Source organism: Phragmites australis, chromosome 16, assembly GCF_958298935.1.
Source record: "Phragmites australis chromosome 16, lpPhrAust1.1, whole genome shotgun sequence".
Classification (NCBI taxonomy): Eukaryota; Viridiplantae; Streptophyta; class Magnoliopsida; order Poales; family Poaceae; genus Phragmites; species Phragmites australis.
The window spans coordinates 23,307,682-23,321,992 of NC_084936.1; the positions used below are offsets into that span (position 1 = coordinate 23,307,682).

At 42.2% G+C, this 14,311-nt stretch overlaps 1 protein-coding gene across 1 annotated transcript; it reads left to right on the top strand.

Annotated features, from left to right (window-relative positions):
- Positions 1–339: 339 nt before the first annotated feature.
- Positions 340–1,757, top strand: LOC133894763 (O-methyltransferase ZRP4-like). The gene is made up of 2 exons (XM_062334926.1): positions 340–1,232; positions 1,327–1,757. The coding sequence occupies exons 1-2, from the start codon at positions 420–422 to the stop codon at positions 1,624–1,626; spliced, it is 1,113 nt and encodes a 370-aa protein (XP_062190910.1). The 5' UTR covers positions 340–419; the 3' UTR covers positions 1,627–1,757.
- The last annotated feature ends 12,554 nt before the right edge of the window (positions 1,758–14,311 follow it).

A 14,311-nucleotide genomic window follows, 5' to 3' on the forward strand; every position in this document is an offset into this window, starting at 1 on the left:
AACATCAGGAGGGAGTACTTCAGTGTCGCACACAAACCTCGCGCGCGAGGTACTACATGTATTTCCCGATGGCGGTTATAATTGGTGATGAATACGGAGCCAATCAGAAGTCACTAGCCACGATCCTTTGGTTGTGGCCGCAGCGCAGGCAGTAGCAGGGGCGGAGCTGGGCCCCTTTGTTGGGGTCAGCTGACCCCAATGATTTTTTGTAAAATTAGTGATAAATTACTGTGCTGCACTGTTCATTACTAAACTCGACCCCGACATTTAATGAAGCTGACCCCAACGGCGTTCTCAGCTGGCTTCGCCACTGCGCAGTAGTATTTATACACATGCATCCTCGTTCCACTCACCCACCACATACTTCCACACAATAGGAGCTCGCTATTAGCTAGAGGCCAATCAAGCAAGTTGGTACCATGGCGACCTCCTCAAGCTCGGAGCTTCTGCAAGCACGCACGGAGCTTTGGAACATCGTCCACAGCTACCTCAAGCCCATAGCGCTACGATGTGCCATCAACCTCGGGATCCCTAACGCCATCTATAATTGTGGCGGCAGCGCCTCTCTGGCCGACCTTCTCGCCGTCGTCCCGGTACCCGAGCACAGAAAACCGTACCTGCGTCGCCTCATGAGGTTTCTCGCGGCCACTGGTATTGTTGCTTTTGACGTTCCCTCCGCAGATGGGTGCACCACTGAGGAAGCGTCAGCGACAGGCGTGTACCACCTCACACCCATGTCTCGCCTCCTCGTGGACGATGTCGACGTTAACGGGTGCATCAACGACCTCTCTTCGTTTGCGCTTCTATGTACCACGAAGTACTACATTATGGCGTCCATGCACTTGTCCGAGTGGTTCAAGGGAGAGGACAGGGCGGGGTCGGAGATGCCGTTCAAGATGGCTCACGGCATGAATATATGGGACTTTATGTGCCATGATCCACAATTCAATGAGCTCTTCAACACCGGGATGGCATGCGATAGCCAACTTGTGTTGAACTTTGTTGTTACCACCCGCGGCGATGTGTTCGATGGCATAAGCTCGTTGGTCGACGTCGGTGGAGGGACCGGCAGCGCTGCAAGGGCCATTGCTGAGGCTTTCCCTCATGTCAAGTGCTCGGTGTTGGACCTCCCGAACGTGATCAGTAGCATCCAGCCGGTTGATGGCGTGGTTGAGTTTATTGCAGGTGATATGATGGATTCCATCCCACCAACTGATGCCGTTCTGCTTAAGGTATACTTATGGTCATTCGTCATTAAAAGTTTAAAACCAAGGCAATAAATATATTTCTTTTGTAACTAGAGCGTCTAATAATAAGTGATTGCAGTCTGTGTTGCATGACTGGAATGACGACGAATGCGTGAAGATCCTAACTCAATGCAAGAAGGCTATTTGTTCTCGAAACCCAGCCAGCGGAAAGGTAATAATCATAGACACAATCATTGGATCTCCTTCCAAGGCCATATTCGAAGCCCAGGTCACGGTGGATTTGATGATGATGGTGCTAACGTCGGGCAAGGAGCGTGAAGAGCACCAGTGGCACAAGATATTCATGGATGCAGGGTTTGGGCACTACAAGGCAAGGCCTGTTATGGGGTTTCTATCCATCATTGAGTTGTATCTGTAGCTGGAAAATAACAGCACAAATTAGCTGGAACATGTGTTCTTCAACTTCCAGTACAGTCTATGTTGCAAAGTAATTTGTGTGTACTTTCATTCTATGTTGCAAAGTAATATCATTGTGTTGTTCCATGTCCACATGATAATACCGGTACTTAAGCTAAAGTCTCTTGTTCTACTTTGATGGTCTCTGCGATACGATATTGTCTAGTGCCCTGTGCGGTGCCTCTATATAGTGGGCTGCCTATGCCAAATTATCAAAATTTTAAAAAAGAGAAGTAAATTTTATAAAACCCTAGGATTTATAGTCCTTGTATAAAAAATCATAGGTTTCTTGGCTTGTGCCACATACCTCATGTTTTGTGGACTAGCGTTTCATAAACCCCATCCTTCACAAACTAACTAACATCTGCCATGTGGGTCCCATTGGTAGCCATAACTGGTTGCTCCTTCCACTAGGGATACTGACCTGGACCTCCATTGACATGCTGGATCAATCATTCACTGGATTGGTTTGAATCAGGTTTACACAGGCTTCGCAGTTTGCACCGGACCAGAGAAACAGCCGGGGGATGCCCACGGCGGACGCCGCCCTTGTCCCTCCACTTGTACACGCCATAGCTCCTCTCGCGACTAGAGCTGGGTCCCCGCACGGCACGGTCTTAATCATATCGTGTTTCGCGTCACGTACCATATTTATTAGGTATGATTAGCCCATCCTATCTTATCATGCTAGCATGAGTTAATTTTAGGAAGGTCTGAGCACGGCCCTCGATATGTTATACCATCGTCATGCCGTGCCGATTCAGACACAGTCCTACTTCATATCATCTGACAATATATATTATCTCTTATCATCTCACACTTATGCCTCTCATGTTCGCACATCTCTCTTATACTCTATATCACCTGACAATACTTACATATTTATCTTTTATCATTACACACTTATGTCTCTTATACTTACATATTTATCTTTTATCATCTTTCACTAAACAAACAGAGTCTTAATGTCTCACGCTTTGTATAAGAAAGATTAGAGGATAAATACATAAAAATAATCATATAGATTATGTCATGCCCTTTTTATACTGTATCGACGGACATGTCATGCTGGCACGTCCACCGTATCAAAATCGTAAGCATAGCAATGCCCTCGTGTCGGTCATACCGATTGAGCCCAAAATATTTCATATTATACCGTGCTTTGAATCATACCAACACGTTATGCCGTGGGCAACACAAGAATAACGCGGCCCAAAGTCCCAGCTCTACTGGCGACCCTGTCCGCGTGCCTGTGAGTGCAATCGCTCCTTGCCACAACCCATTGTTGCAGGAGCATCAAAGGCCGCCGATTTGGTTTGAAATTGTTGGCGGCGAACGGCGGACAAGTGCCGACGTCTATATGTGGATAGGTCGTGAAGTGAGTTTGCATATTTGTTGGATGCGAATGCGATAGGTTTGGGTGCAGGTTTTTTTGTTGCTATGTCATTTGTTTTGATCGGTGATGTTGCGAATTCTGTTGGACGAGGACGATATGGACGAACTACATATCAATTAGAGCTCAATAGCAATCTATTTTAATTGGTTTGATAGAAAACATGAGCTAATATTTAATTAAAATTCTCTAAAAAAAACTCTAGTAATTTTTAATATCTCAAATAAATTTCTAAAAAATTGAAAAAATCCACTATATTCTTCTTATATGATGTACTAATTTATAAAAATATTTTTAACCTAGGTTATTTGGTAAACAAATAAGTTCCTTTATAATACTCTATTTATATACATTTTTATTATTTCATATGATATTCTCTTTTTAATTCAATTTAAATTCAAACAAATTTAAACTTACACAAAATCAAGCGGTAAGTCCAACCTTCCAACTCAGCTCATCCAATTCATCAAAACAAACAGAAAACTAGCCCATCCTATCTATTCTAATCTCATTAACCAAACAGAAAACTGACTCATCTAGTCCATACTAACCAAATAGAAAATCGAATCATTCCATCTTAAAAAATAGGAATGATCATATCTCATCTAACATCGTCCTCCAACCAAACACACCCTAAATCATTGTGAGCTATTCGATCTCAAATGGACCGATAAAATTTAATGCTATAATGACCTATGGACAATAAAGTGATACAATATTTTTTAGTGAACAGTGAATATAAACAGCTTAGCTCCTCGCATAACGCACCGTGCGCCTCTAACTTCACCCAATCAGACTATCTGGATCCCAGCCCCGACCTAACCAGACATTATTGAGATAACTTCTTATTTATTATCACAAGATAAGATAATTTCCTCTATACTACATCATAAAATAAACTTTCTTATTTATCACTACTTTTAATTTTTATTGACTAAAAACATTTTTTATTGACTTATAAAAAAACATATTTATCTTTAGAGAAGGACGGCGGGCTCGGCAGTGGCGGCCGGCGAGTCGTAGTACCTATGATCTTCACAAATAAAAAAAATTTCTCTATATTATTAGCGTCGCTTCGTACTGTTGTTTGTCGTGCGCAGGCAATGGTGACCATCATGATGGGCTGTGACTGGACAGGTCGTACACGTATGTCGTAATGCCGCCGTGGCGAATGGCGCGGCGCGCGGTTTCTTGGCGACGAAGCGGTGGTTGGTCTACTAAATACGGCGACATTTTTGGTCGCTTTCTTTGGCTCCTCTCGCAGATTCGGAGAGGTTTTGTCGTGGAAGAGTGGACGTCGCGTTGGTTTGCAATGGAAGAAACGCAGGAGGCACGCACATCGTCCCAGAACGCTCGCTCGTCCGCTAACCACCCAATGGTCCGAGATACTTTTGAAATTTAAGAGCACAAGTCTCATTGTAATTTGTGTGCGTGCGAGAGAGAGTCTTGACTTTAGGCTGCACTGTAAAAGCATAAAGTTGTAAAAATTTCTCCTTACAGGTATGCGCTATAATAAATTTTCTTCATATGTGTTAACTTTGAAGAATAATTAACTACATGATGAAAAGGCTATTTATGTATTGTAAATGTGCTGCACTATTTTTTTAAAACCCTAATACAATACGTAGAGCTTAGATATTGATGAAGTCACCGTATACGTCTCGTCGTTGACGGTTACGTCATTTAGCACTAAAAGAAAAATTCTACCTTAGAAAAACATATAAAAAGTCAGTCTTAAGTTTGATTCCTGCCTGGATCAACCCTGGAGGGGGGCAAGCGGGGTGTCCATCTCGAGCCCCCAAAATCTAGTGGCCCCCTCCCATATCGTGCAAGTGCATGAGTTTTGACCTTTGGTTATACTTAATCACACATAATTTTAATACGTAGACGACAGTAATACAAACTTAACAAAATTTGTTTAATATTATTTTAGTTTTAGATATTTTTCTGTGCATTTTAGATTATTTCAACCGATTTATCAATATAACTATTATACCTTTCGCTATTTTTCTAAAATTTCCTAAAAATTATATTAGACATGTAAATATACGAATACGTATATATACATATATATATCAATATATATACATATATATATCAATATATATACATATGTACATACGTAGGACCCACATAAACAATACCTACAGTACCCTGGACATAGAATCACTCTAATTCTTAGAGATTTAATATATAGTATTGATTAATTACTATAGCAGCTCCAATATTTAATTTCTTAACCTGCTGATCATCTTAACCGGTCGAACGCAATCCCCACACCGGTGATACCTACCCACACGTAGATTCACGGGGACGTGGCAAACTGGCAACCACGGCAATGACCGTGGGGCCGACGCCGAGTGGTCGCAAGTGGCCGCGTGATGGCTGAGGGGACTACACGAGTGACGGCAAGAGGGTGTGCGATGGCTGGGGGAAGCAAGATATCGATAACGAGGGGCTGACAGCGAGAGGGGCTGTGAGGGGGCGGAGTGCACACGTGTTGAGCCGTGACCAAAGGCTCTATGGTAGTCGGGTGCGCTCGACTGACAGCAAAGACTCAATCTAAGCAGAACAAACTTAAGAGGAAAAATATCCAGCGTGTGAGTGGATGTCCATGTTAGAGTTGGTTTGGGATAGTTTAGCTTTAAAATTTTCTGGAGTCCATATCTCTAACTTTATCTCAAGCGGAAGCTAGAACTATGAAAAAATTAATGATCTTTGATTGAGATATCTTATTCTTATTTTAAACCGAAAATATATATTTAAATCACTTTATTTTATCTTATAAACTCTAATTTTTTATAAATTTTAGAACTGAAGTTTTGTGGAACAAAATCTATACACAAGAAGCCTGTTTCTTCTCGAAACCCAGCCGATGGAAAAGTAATAATCTTAGACACAGTAGTCGGATCTCCTTCCAAGGCCATGTTCGAAGCCCAGGCCTCGGTGGATATGTTGACACTGGTGATGACGTCAGGTAAGGAGCGTGACGAGCACGAGTGGTGCAAGATATTCATGGATGCACGATTTGGGCACTACAAGGCAAGGCCTGTTATGGGGTTTATATCCATCATTGAGCTGTATATATATGTCACTATATGAAAAAAAAAATGAAGGATAATAGATGGTAATCGTTTTTAGTGACGGTCCGTATTCGTTATTTTGAACTCGTAACTGATAAGTTGTTATTGGTGACGGATTAAGACTCATCATCAATTCAATCATAGATGGTGGGTTACAAATCGACTCGTTTGTAGCGAAAATGATCATATTAAATCATAATTGTGATTTTGGTGATTAATAATAATATAGTCAATAGGACTAACATGTTTGTCAAGAATATATGTTAGTAGGTCTTATGGATACAATACATGAAGAAATCACCATAGCCGAGACAAAGTCGAACTAAATTAGAGAAGTCACAGGAAGATTTGCCTCACCGGATGGTTCGGTGCTCTGAGCGTTGAACTCACCAGAGCATATTTGGCAAAGGGGAGAGATACATGAAGACCTCATCGGAAGGTCCAGTGATAAAAAAAGATACACACCAGAGCATTTTATCCAGAGAAGGTTGTAGCCATTGAAGTTGAAGATCAAAGCACCGGTTGGTTCAATGATCAATATGTTGCACACACTAGATAATGGATAGTGCAAATAGACAGAAGGAGTTCAACACACCAGAAGGTCCGGTGTATGTGTTGTATATACTGGAGGCTTAACACCTGACTAATTTACATAGGGTGCCAAGTGTTGAAGAATGAAGTTCAAGGCACATGATGGTCCGGTGATGGATGTTATATACATCAGAGTATTATTTCCAGAAAAGGGTGCATTGGCTCTATTGGCTGAAGTCAACTCACCGGATAGTCCGGTGATGAAGTGATATGCACCGGATGTTTACACCGCAGCAATTTATCTGTTGGCTGAAGGCAACTCACCGGATAGTCCGGTGATGAAGTGATATGTACCGGATGTTTACATCGGAGCAATTTATACAGAGAGGATGCAGTTGGCTCGGATGCTAAATATATACTCACCGGATAGTCTGCTGATGGAGATGAAGTATACATCGGTGTGTCCTGTGTTCACAGAGGCTTGAGTAGGGTTCCAATAGCTAGTTTGTGAGAGTGTCCTCACTGGATGATCCAGTGTTAGTACTATTGTTCTCATCGGATCATCCGATGTTAACAACTTTTCTGAGCTATTGGGTTAACGGCTAGTGCGCGGGTTTGAGACTATAAATACCCCTCCACTCAGTTATTTGAAGGTGTGGCATACTGCTGGAGTCTAGAGGAAGCTCATACACATATGAGAAGACATCCAAGCCACCAAAGTGCTTAATGTGATTATCCAAGGTGATTAAGCACAAGATTAGTGAGTGATTAGTGCTTATAGGTCTAGAGAGAGTGTTGCTAGGTGATTGCTACCTAGAGAGTGGATCAAGGAGTGATCTAACCTTGTACCAAGTGATATGCCAGCACCTTGGAGTCTTAGTGACTCGCCGGCAAACTTGTTGATCCTACGACTTGGTGTGGAGTGGCGACAAGAAGCGTGTACGGGGATGTGGGGACCCTTGCTTTGGTGGCTCAAGGTCCGAAGTGATTACAGCGGAAAGGAACCAGAAGAGAGGCTACTGGTGAAGCCTTGCCTTGGTGGCTTGGTGGCTCATCCGGATGGATGCCTTGTCTTTGTGTCTTGGTGGCTCAAGAGCCGTGACCGGATGCCAACCGGGAGCATATCCTTGGTGGAGCTCCAACGTGGATTAGGGGTGGCATTCATGCCATCAATACCATGGGAAAAAAAATTCTTGTACCGAGTTTACTCTCTCTACATTATTTACGTTTTCGCATTTACATTCTTGCAATTTACCTTCTTAGTTAGGTTGTAAGCATTTTGATCGGTAGAGTAGACACACTAGATAAACCTAAAGCACATCTAGATAGAATTTGATATAGGTTTATCTTGTGTTATTTTTGGAGACGAAATACTTCTAAGTGTCCTAATTCACCCCCTCTTAGGACGTCATCGATCCCTTCACCGTCACTTATGAAGATCATAAGTGACGGGTTGTAACAGTTACCTGCCACTTATGACTAAACGCAAATGATGTGTTCTAATAGTGACTTGTCACTTATGACTTTTCCATGTTTTTTCTACACAAAAGAGTTAAAAAAATATTTTTTTACTTGAGGCACCCAACACAGGGCTCATCACATATGCCCCATAAGCCACACCATTTTTCAAACAACTTTCAGTCTTTGTGTTCTTTGGGATCGAATCCACGACATCCCCTTATGCACGTACCCCCTTACCACCTCAGTTATCACATTTTTGTGATAAAAAATGGATATTTTATCTTTTAACATCTGTTGCCAAAGGTCATAGGTGATGGGTCATAACCGTGACCCATCACCTATGACTGAAAAGGTGATTTGGAGTGTCACCTATGACCATGTTACCAAATAGGTGATCTAGAGCGTCCTCGGTAAAACGGGCATACTTTTACGTATGGATTTTGATTTTAACTTTTTTTAGTCACAGACATCTACAGAAAATGTTACATCTGTTTCTCCCCAACTATGTCGGGTTCGGTGAATTTTTCAAGGCCAAAATAGCCTGAAAGATTGAGTTCTCGCCCCCTAAAGTTTCTACACTATTTTTGAAACGCGTGTTTGTGTCCATAGCCACCACCCCTTACATAAAACTTGAGCAGAAATATACAATGATTCGTATTCTAGTGCTACTGAGGTGAGAGAAAAATAAGAGAAAATTAAAAAATTAAAAAATATAGCATCATGCTATGTACATATTTACTATATAAGCAATGAAAATTAAGTAAGTTGTGATAAGAAATTGATTGACTAATACATCTAATGATTGATTAATTAAAAAAATTTCATCTGTTCTGTTTTATAAAACTGGTCATTAGTGATGAGCCACAACTTGACTCATCACTAATTATTCTCTAGGATGACCCAACAATGACGAGTTGGTCATAATGACAGGTCATAATTTGACCACTCCACTTATGACTGGTATAGAATGACCCATCACTTATGACTTGTAATAAGTAATGGGTCACAACTATCTTTCCACCAGAGCAGCAAAGGCAACAATGCAAGTGACGATTCACCCCTCTACTTGCAATGGTTGGAAGCTGAGCATATTGTGTGGGTACAATGTACAACCTCTACAGAGTAGAAATCTACTCAAATATCCGTGTTTACGGTCATGGATATGCAAAGCTATAACCTCACTTGGTTAGACTCAGGGTGTGTATATCTTTGATGAGTGAGTGTGTAGACTAGATGTTCATATCATGAAGTTGCTAGCTTGATCCGTCAGGAGTTGTATCGTACTAGAGGTACACCAGACACAATGATAGGGACTATGGAGTGAGGTATAGCCCCTCCTAGGACCGAAAAACCCCAAATATACCTTGTTACCTTGTTTGAACTATGTCAAAGTTACCAGTACAGAATACAACTGAATATCTGCATGAAGCTGCTTTACGCTTAAAACTAAACCGTAAAGCCTTGTCCTTCAGATATCTCTTATGCATCTACTCAACTCCTTAAAGTAGTATTAGGACTTGTTGAATACCTTCTGTACTCAATTTTTCCACTTTTAGATTGTTGAGATGGAGATCAACCTCAACCCAGATGAAGTAAAGAGAAGAAGTCTTAGGGCATTGGGTTCCCTCTGGCACCCGAGTTTCCTCTGGCATTGGGTTCTCCCGCTTTGTGCTTCTTAATTCCACTGTAGGCTTTTTTGCCTAGCTGGTTAGCTGTGGATCCTTGTCCACAAGACCATCACTCTCTCTTTTTAGGTAATTATTTTATTCGAAGTATGTGTTTAATATCGTTCTATTGAATTATGTGCATATTAGCTACTTGATCTAGTGATTGATATAGGAGGCACAGGGGAACCCGAGATCAGGGTCCTAACTTATCAGGTCATGGATGAAGCCACGGTAGAGGCGGGGAGGCGAGCGCAGGGAAGCTAGGCAATGAGGGAAGACAGAACGGCGATAGGGGCGCTGTGGGGGAATGATCTAAATTGTATTCTAATTAATCATTAGGGCAATCATTTACATAATCACAACCATAATGATTAACTAGAATCTAATCCCAGTAGTCTCGGCAAGTGTTTTGTACCCAAGATCAGAACATAAGCCTTTACAACATGATTCATCACATCAAGGTATAATAAAGAGCGAGTAATGAAATTATATTGCAAGTCTTTAAGTTATTACAGATTTCCATCCATTTACAGAAACGTATGCTAAGAGGACAAACAACTTAACCTCTTAGACATTTAGAGATACTACACAGCGGAATATAAAGTCTAGGACAACAAAAGATAGGTAGAGCCTTTTGCCTAGAGGCACCATCCCAAAACGACATAACCTGAGTAGATGGCACTACTCTTGCCCGTTGCCAACATCAGCGGGGGTGAAATAACCAAAAACTACCTCTTCCTCACCGGCAAAACTCATCGAAGCAACGTGAGTACAAAGGTACTAGCAAGACTTAATCTATAATGGGTATATATAATAACCCGACTCCAAGGATAATGCATCTGGATGAATTAGCAAGGAACCGGCCATAAGGTTAAGTGAATTTGCATGCAAAAGCAAAATTTGACTCAAGTGTGTGAGCAGCTATACCTAATCACTTATACCCTTCTATCCTGAGATCAACAACATAAACATATACGGAACTTGAAACATCTCAACTCATCATCAACCATCACAACTTTACTTCCCAGCGTACCATAACATCATTCCACATCGGGACTCTACGATTGATGCAAATGGACAGAAGCATGCTCATGACCGAGAGCGCAGCAATTTGAATTGTTCTTACACCCTGCAAGGGGTATCTTTACCCACATGACACGAGACCACCCTCCATTCCGTCAGTTGCAAGCGATGATTCATGTGACAACCTTTTCCAAATAAGTCCCAACCATTTAAACATGAGCCTATAGGTATGGAGGTCATCTAAAACTATTCCACGAGTAAACTGGATACCTCTACAAGCCCATAGCCCACAACACCATAGAGTTGCACGCCAAATGGCCACAGCAACATAAGGTACTCAGCTCACCCGTCCCATATAAGGATATGTGGAAAGTATGGAATGTGCTAAAGCCAACTATAATAACGGCTGGTGCTTAAATGATGCAAGCAATCTATGGCATTTGAGTTCTCTCCCGACCTACCCCTAGTACCGCCCACATCTCGCCTCATTCTCACATCTCATACATCACATCATCAACATTATCCTTATGATCAATAATTAAGCCTATAGCTCGCAAACTATGGTCGAACAACCGCTGGGCTTATACCGAGGATCTATGCATTGGTTTGCATCTCGGATAACTTTTAAGTTAGACAACGACATGTTATACCCAGGTTACAAGGATAGGGATCATCTACAAAACAAGGTAGAAGTAATGAATCAACATAGGTTCTATCTATGAAACCCGACACAGACTCACTAAACATGCACAACATACATAGAGTGATAACTTATCAATTTAGACTCTATACAATACAAATTATAAGGTGAAATATGCTTAGATGCTTGCCTTAGTGCTCAACTTCACAATCAACGGCAACAAACTCCGGATCGCCCCTGATCATGCTTGTGTCACGCTCTTGTCTTTCGTTCTCTAAAGAAGAGCGCGTGCAATGCGATGAGCATGAATGAGGTGCAAAGAGGTCTGCTACAAGATACCTAAAGAGTGAGGATGCAATGCAACAAGGTAATAGTACAAAGACACGCGAAAGAACAAAGAAGCATCCGATCCAAGCAACATCTGAAATTCTGACTAAATATCGGAAGTTTTGGATTAAAGTTAGAACTTCCGGGTGTGCTTCCAAACAAGGGTTACCAGGTTGCAATGCTATTTAATCGGAAGTTCCAAATTAAGGTCAGAACTTCTAGGTGGTCGGAACTTCCGAGTGTAGTTCCGAAAAATGGTTCTCGGGTTAGCTTAACTCGGATTAATCTGGAACTTCTGGTCAAAGCCCAGAACTTTCGGATATGGGTTCTCGGGTAGTTTTAACTCGGATTATCCAGAACTTCCGGCTAGAATCCGGAACTTCCAGGTTAACTGGCAGACGTGAGTTCGCAACGATTTCCTTGCTGGTTCAACTTGCATGTTAAAACCTATCCCACATGAGCATGTGTTGGGACTAAAGCATGCATTATAGACTTAAATTACCCACTTCACAAGTACGATTCACTAGCTCTTGCTCATCCAAACATTCCCCTACGAGCTCCAAAACAACAAGAACGAAGTTGTGCTTCGCAACTACTTGATCGCGGCCCAAATACTCGAACTTAACCAAACCAATTCATGCATTCTCATAGGGGGATCCTAGGAGACCTACCTAAGGTTCTTGTGAGGCCGGTGTTTGTCGGTTGAGGAAGAAAAATGGAGGAAAAAGCTTAGGGAACAGAGGCCAAGCTGCTGCTCCACAAGCTTCAACTAAAAGAATTTGGGGAGATGAAGAACAGCTCGAATCCTTTGTGCATGCGCAAAAAGACTGGATGAATGGGAAGTTTAGAAGCTAAGGAACGCAGTGGTAACACATTCATACCTTGATTTTTGCTTCTTGAGGGAGGATTTGGGGAAGAAATGGAGAGAGTTGGGAGGGAGAGCTGCTGCATCTCTTGGCTGGTTCGGTTGGGAGTGAGAGAGTGCGAGAGTGAGAAAGAGTGAAGGGAGGGGGGTGAGTGAGGAGCTGTTGCTGCAGCCGAAAGGAGAAGGAGGAGGTGTGGGCCGGCCAGGTGGGCCCCACTTGCTAGTGTCTCATGTCTATTTCAGTTGCAAAATCCTTTTCTTTCCTCCTCATTTTTCTTCTCTTCTTAATTCCATAAAATGTATTCCGATGATCCGAAAATTCTAAAATTTCTGCACAACAACTATAAAACAAGACGGACCCACTTAATTTGAATTCACTCACAAGGCCTATTTGGAAATATAAACAATGTTTCTCCAAATAGGTTCACTCGTGTAACTCCTAGCAAATTTTAAGCCATCATTGGAAAAAAAAAACAAGCAATCAACAAAGCTCAATAATTAAACATGATACTCATGATGCATGATTATGTTTAATGATATGTCTATGAGATTTGAGATGTGACAGTGATGGCAGGAGAAGACTGCGGGGAGGTACTGATGAGTCAAAGGCTGCATGGGGAGGTGGAGGAGACTCGAGGAGGAGGTGCGGAGGCCGATCTGCTGAAAGTTCTCACGATGGTGGAGTTCTCTAGAGGGGCCGAGTGCCGACCAAGATATTGGACGGTTGTCAACTGTCACAGCTCAAATCCCATGGTTGGGAAACCATGTGTCGACATGGATGCCCTGGGATGGTGAGGAGCAACAGCATTTAGATTAGCAAGATTCTCCTGTGGCCGCATATTTGTAGGAAAGCTCTGCAAAAATATCAAAGTAAATGTTGTAAGACTACTGTAAAATAACAATGCTCTTTCCAGAAACAAATAATCAGTAATCATATATACACGTGTCAGGTTCCATGTAGCCATATATTCCAGCTAGCTCGGTCCAATTTGATGAATCTGGCTTTATAATTCTAGCTGTACCAAAATCTGATACAAAGACCTTGTACTCTGCATCCAACAAGATATTGCCACTCGTAGTGTCCAGATAAATTATGGGTGGATGACAGTCATGATGCACGTAATATATAGCTCGAGCCACATCACTAACGAGGGATATTCTCCTTTGCCAATGAAACTCATTTGCCACTTCGTCGTGACATAGGATGGTAACCAGATTTTTTTTTTGGTGGGGAACAGGGATTTTATTACTGAATAATAATGTCTTTACAATCCCAAGCGAGGAGCTTAGCAATACACGGAGGCGACTCGAGACGCAAAACTGCAGCCTCCACACCCCTTTTTGCTAATTGTGCTAACTCATGAGCTATTCTATTCCCATCCCTGTTCACATGCTTAAAACGACGATCTGGCAAATTCAAAGCAAGATCCTTTGCCTCCTTCAGTGCAGAGCCAAAGCTCGAACGATCCCATCCGGTTGACGACATTCCCTCAGGCAGTGCCGAATAGTCCCCTTCAAAGATGACCGGCATGTTCACCCATTCATTCGCAAGTCTACAGCCAACCAGGCACGCCTGCGCTTCTGCTTCCATAGGAGTGCTGCTCGCCAAGAGTCCTGACCACGCATACAGATGTACTTCGTCATGGCAATTCCTGAT

Coding starts and splice junctions, on each gene's coding strand:
- LOC133894763 (XM_062334926.1), top strand. CDS start 420: ATGGCGACCTCCTCAAGCTCGGAGCTTCTGCAAGCACGCACGGAGCTT. Junction 1,233..1,326: donor CTGATGCCGTTCTGCTTAAG/GTATACTTATGG, acceptor AAGTGATTGCAG/TCTGTGTTGCATGACTGGAA.